Genomic DNA, 6,261 nt, shown 5'->3' on the forward strand with positions numbered 1-6,261 from the left:
CCAGTGTTATCCAGTCTTACTCAGTGGGTAGTGCCATAGTAGCAGTAGCTGGTCCTCTTGTGCAAGCCCTGGCCTACACCAAAAAGTAGGGGCGCAGGTGGCTTCCACAGGACGCTGGAGGGGGCAGTATCTGTGGCCTTTTGGTAGGATCCCAATTCGTCGGTCATCCAACGTGACGTCGAGAGTGACCGACTGAAAGGGAACTTCTCGGTTACGTATGGTAATAATTATTATAATTATTTATTATATTATATTATTTTTATATATTTATAAAAAATAATATAATATAATAAATAATTATAATTATTATTAATAATAAATAATAATATAAAAAAATGAAACAAAACAAAATGTTCACACTGGTCCAGCTAATTCATACCAAAATAAGGAAAGGATTATACCAAAGCCTCTGGGGGACCTAATATTTTGAGGTGAGTATGAGTATGAGACGCGAGTACTCATCTTTAATGAGATGGCAATGCCTAGACAAAGATGTTTATTCACAGCGATGGGATATTTACAGGCGCATGTTCTTTACTCCTTCACACTGCCCAAACATATGGCAACAAACAGTGCTTGTTGGGTTTTGCAGGAACTGTGTTGGTGATTGGGACAGTGTGAAAATAATCGTTATGTTCTAGATCACTAAATCTTCCTGCACCTGTCTAAATCCAAACAACCAACTTTAAAACTTTTTTAAAAATGTCACCGTTTGTTAGTATTTATTGGGTCAGAGGAAACCAGCCTTTATAGCCATACAATTATTATTATTATTTGATTTGATTTGATTTGATTTGATCTGATTTGATTTGATTTGATTTGATTTGGATTGATTGATTGATTGATTGATTGATTGATTGATTGATTGATTGATTGATTGATTGATTGATTGATTGATTGATTGATTGATTGATTGATTGATTGATTGATTGATTGATTGATTGATTGATTGATTGAAAATAACCGTTATGTTCTAGATCACTAAATCTTCCTGCACCTGTCTAAATCCAAACAACCAACTTTAAAACTTTTTAAAAAATGTCACCGTTTGTTAGTATTTATTGGGTCAGAGGAAACCAGCCTTTATAGCCATACAATTATTATTATTATTTGATTTGATTTGATTTGATTTGATCTGATTTGATTTGATTTGATTTGATTTGATTTGATTTGGATTGATTGATTGATTGATTGATTGATTGATTGATTGATTGATTGATTTGCCTTTATAGCCATACAATTATTATTATTATTTGATTTGATTTGATTTGATTTGATCTGATTTGATTTGATTTGATTTGATTTGGATTGATTGATTGATTGATTGATTGATTGATTGATTGATTTTATTTTGCTGCTTTGGTTTTTGCTGGTTAACAAAATTATTATTATTATTTTGATAAAGCTCGTTGATTGTTTTGTTTTTTTTAGTTTTGAAGTTTGTTTGTGTTTCTCAATGAAAGCTGATGGCAATTCATTATCTTGACATTATTACTTACCATAAAGTATAATTTGACTTTACAGACTTGAATTAGATTTAAGGATAATAATAGTATAGTAATATAATAGTAATAGTATGATAATAATAGTTAGTAAAATAATAAGATAATAAAAGACAATTCTTTAAAAAAAAAATTATTCTAAGATGTATCAATATCATATCAAAACAATTTATCATATTATAGTAAAATAAATTGTAATATTTTTTCCCACTAATAATCATTCACACAAATATTAAATAATCTAACACCAATGACAATTTTAAATGAACCAAATTGGGGGGGGGTGGATAAATGACTCTGTTCTTGTTGTAGATGAAGAAAAATCTACAAAGCTAGTATGTGATAAAAGAACATTATGAATGAGATTACACATTATTTATCACATGTATCTTTATATTTCTTCATGACTTATGCTGTTTATGATCAAGTGTTGTCAGAGTAGCAATGTCTCGGTTTAAAACTGCTTGTGTCAGCACTTCCTCCAAATGTGTTCTACACAGTTCCCACCTTGATTCTAAATGCACAGGAGCAGCATGAAAGTACAGAACAGTATCAAATAACATCCATAAGATGAGCCACTGAGATATCTGATGCGTAACAATATCCACAAGACTTCCTCTCACGACCTTGCAAAATTACAACCGTTGAGCACTGGTTTTAGAAAGTGTGGAATAAGTCATGCTTGAGAGGAATGGGGTGTTTTTAATAGAGGGCTGACGAGAGTCCTAGACCCTCTGCTCACATTTTCAGGATCTCTTCCAAGTCGGGGGTTTTGTTTAAAAGCTGTCATAACAACTCAAGCCAACTGTGTGTTACTTGGGGTCAGTGGTATTGAGGACAGCGACTGCCGTGCAAAAAGGGTTTACATTGTGGAAATCAGATTCAGTTGTGGCCAGATAAACTCTCAGCTTTAGCAACGAGCCCCGAATACGAAGCTCATTAGCGACTCCAAAAAGAAAAAGTGCCAACTCAATGCTGTAGCATCACTCTATAGAGCAGATTATATCAGTTGTGCACTGAACGCTCACTTAAATGCAAATAGAGATAAATTAATGTCTTGTATTTCTTGTATAAATTAATGTAGCATGTCTTAGTTTGCGTTTGTCGCTCTGTTAAGCACTCCTTGTGTTTAATTTTCATATTACATATGTGGGTCATTCTCAAACAATGCAGATTTTCTGATTTACAGATTTTGACATTTTGAATTTAATTCAGTTTTCTCCCATAAAAGTGGTGGTTAATGTTTATTTGGACATTATTAAAAATGATCATTTGATATTTGTTCAATATTTTTTTTATTATCTTGTTTTATTTCACAAATGAAAAAGAGTGTGTTTTCATTAAGATTCTAAGTGTCTGTATCATCTAAAAACACACTAATTAATCAAAAATAAATCATTAAATTACAACATTAAGCCCTTTTTGTACTGAACATCTTTTAAATGAACATTTAGCAATGCAACGGCATCTTTAAATTAAACAATATTTTTAAATGTATTTTTACATTAAAATATAAATTTACAAGTAACATTTTTGAACATTCAAAATGTAAATAAAATTAATAATTAATGTAATTAATAAAATGAATTACTGTAACTAATAAAATACATTTACAATTTTTAATTCAGTAATTTAGTTAAATTACAAATTAACCAAATATGAACAATTATGAATAACTTCTTCAACGTAGAGGCAAAATCCACCATATCCACATTTTAACTTCTTACATTGAACCTGATAGTACTTTTCTAGAATGTTTTTGTATTATCAAGCAATAAAAAATATGAAATAAAAAAAGGTGAAATTCTTCAATAAAAGTGTCTAAATCCTGCTTATTCCCCACCACTTAGATGAGACAGGCAGCGATTTATTTATTAATTCAGAATCCGGAGTGGAGACAGTGAAGAAGTAATCTGTATTACTCACAGACTCTAATCTTGACGAGTTCTGCCAAGAGGGATTACCCTACAAACACATCATAAGTGATGGCAGGAGAATACTTGCTCATAAACACACACGCCACTGCATCAAAGGCTGCGGACGGCTTGTCATGCACTCAAAGGAAGAACACACTTGGCAGGAAAAGCGAATTATAACCAGACAAGTAACACACAGAGCCTTGGAATAAATCAGACAGCCTCTCAAAACTACTGGAGGGCGGAAGAGTGATAGAGAGCTCTTCACCAGTACGGATGTGAAGAAAGAATACATAAAATGAACGGGACAGGGCTATCATAAACCATTTTCATACCGTCAGAAATCTGTAGTGCATGCCCTGGATGAAATAATAATTGAAATTCCCCGGTGTGCATTTTAGAAACATGAATGACAGCATCACTTCCTGTTTGTACAACTTTTTGTTGTATAAAATTTAGTGTTGCATTTAAAACTGGTATATATTAATATGCAAATACATTGTATGCTTTTGTTTTTTAGTTTTTATTTCATTTGAATAAATTTAACTTAAATTAAGTTCATATAATACTGTATTTTAACGCATATTATCTTTTTCCGCAAAAAGATGTGTGAGATCAAATAACAATTGGTAGATCCTCTATTGAACAAAATGTAGAAATGAAATCTGAAGGTCACCGTTTTGTTGTTACAGTGACTAACCGATTTGCTGTTTAAACATTGTGAATCTACTGTAAATCTGATGAACTTCAATTTCATATGACATAAAAAATTATCTTGCATCCAAACCCGTACGTAAGCAGATGAGAATGAGGCAAGACAGACAGCTAAAATATACTTCAGCGATATTCGGTTCTGACAGTCAAGGCGCAACTATAAAGAAAATGAGGTAACTTTATAAAGGAAAATTAGTGTATTCAGCTGTAGTTGGTCATTTGGTGCATGAATGGTCATAGCATGAATTAACAAACTTTGGTTACTATAATTCAAGCATTTCCAAAGTCCAGATTAAATCATGAATTTCCTGACAAGAAAAATAAAACCTCAACCAAGAGACCGAAACACAAATGACTGTATAGTTTCTGTAATCATAGTCATAGCTGGATCATAAATGGAAGAAAGACTGACCTTATGGAAACTGCCATAGAAAATCTTCTTAATTTCACTTCCTTCGAAAGTCACCGTTTGAAATTCTCCCTTGTAGTCGGAATTGAAGAAGGTTAATGTTTTCCCTCCGTCTGAAGACAGACAAAAAAAAAATTAGACTCAAGGGTTTTACTGTAGATCTTTTAAGTCAGCGGGTTCTCAACTGGTTTTGTTTCAGGACTAAGATTTTACATTGGACATCAAGTGTAGACTTAATCAAATATGTACTCCTTATGTCCAGCAATATGCAAAATTAACGTCACGGACTGAATCTGGAAAACTGACCATTTTGGTTTTAGCTACATTTCAGTGTTTTTTTGCTAGTGTAACTTCATGAGTGTATGGTTAGTTGCATTTTATTATTTGCATTTAGCAGTGTCACTGTTTGCAACCCATTTTTGGGTCACGACCCACCAGTTGAGAACAGAGCATGTGAGCAGAGTGGAGTGGCAACAATTTCCCCTCTGCACTCCAAGCATTCAATAATCATTCAGCTCCGGGTTCAGCATTTCCCGCTCTTCGCTCCACTAATCAGAAACACCGCTCCGCCTTCACTCCATGACGAAATTTGCAGCTAAAGTATTTCAGTATGTTTTGAAATATCACAAAGTTCTGTTCAGAACTTATATTAAACGAAAAATACTAGACAATACTAGATGTATATTTTTAACGTATTAAATGACTGTTTAACTCACTTGTCTGTGCATCATCTCTCTACTATTGCGAAGCTGAGGGTTGTAGTTACTTCAGAAACAGAAAGAATATGCTGCAACTTTTCTGTTTTTAAGCTGATAAATCACAGGACAGCGTTGACAATCATTTTCTGCAGTCTTGAATGTTTCTATGTGCGCGTGATCTGTACGTTTTATGCGAGCTTGTTTGTTTGTGTGCGCGCGTGCAGCAATGTAGCAGCACATTAGTTTAGAGCGGAGATTAACTACCTGCACAATAAACTGTTTAAAACGTGAATTCACCCAATCAGTATTGAGTATCCACATGCTACAAACAAACATGCTTGAGATATAACCTCCCGCACTCGTCCATTGCCATCATTATACAACATTCACCTTCTTTCTGATTTGAGGGATCCACATATCTGTCAAGCTTGATAAAATGCAGTTATATTATGGGCTGTTGGCATTAATTGTGCTCGTGATGGAGTGGTAGTGAAGTGCTCTCGGAGCGAGTGAAAACCACCAACACTGACTTTCAAAAAAAAATCCACTCCTCGCTCTGCTCCCACTCCACTCCGCTCACATACTTTTTGAAGCACTTTTTGATAAACATATAATTGATCAAAAGGGGAAAAAGTATGTTGTACATTACAGTAGGAAATATTTAAACAATTTAAATCATTATTAAATAATGATTAAATTAAGTTTTTTTTTAATTAAGGATGAAAGATTTTATGTTGGGGCTGCATAGGGGCATAAAGGAAATCAAAAAGAGTAATACTCACTATCCAGGATAATGCCCACCAGTGGCTCATTGTTTTTGTCAAGGATTTCCCACAATGCAAAAGGTTCCTGAGGAGTTTCAGGCAGTATGCGGAACAGCATAGATATAGTGTAGTCAGAGGGAAGGCCTTCTGGATGTAGATACCTGTCAACATAAATCATACATATGCAAACTCCTTCACGCCAGGTTTGAAATAAAAAACTGAAACGATTTGTCACCTTTTGGAGAATTTTTATTCATT

The 6,261-nt window shown here is 33.6% G+C and overlaps 1 protein-coding gene across 1 annotated transcript in view; it reads right to left on the reverse strand.

The window, feature by feature from the left end:
- Positions 1-6,261, reverse strand: part of LOC107672958 (collagen alpha-1(XIV) chain-like) — a 129,701-nt gene that overhangs the window by 30,016 nt on the left and 93,424 nt on the right. Inside the window, exons 30-31 of the mRNA XM_016466344.1 lie at positions 6,022-6,164; positions 4,545-4,654 (exon numbers count right to left, since the gene is read on the reverse strand). Of these exons, the coding sequence (XP_016321830.1) occupies positions 4,545-4,654; positions 6,022-6,164 (253 nt within the window). The remainder of the gene's footprint in view (positions 1-4,544; positions 4,655-6,021; positions 6,165-6,261) is intronic.

Source organism: Sinocyclocheilus anshuiensis, unplaced genomic scaffold (genome assembly GCF_001515605.1).
Source record: "Sinocyclocheilus anshuiensis isolate Anshui unplaced genomic scaffold, SAMN03320099.WGS_v1.1 scaffold248, whole genome shotgun sequence".
Lineage (NCBI taxonomy): Eukaryota > Metazoa > Chordata > Actinopteri > Cypriniformes > Cyprinidae > Sinocyclocheilus > Sinocyclocheilus anshuiensis.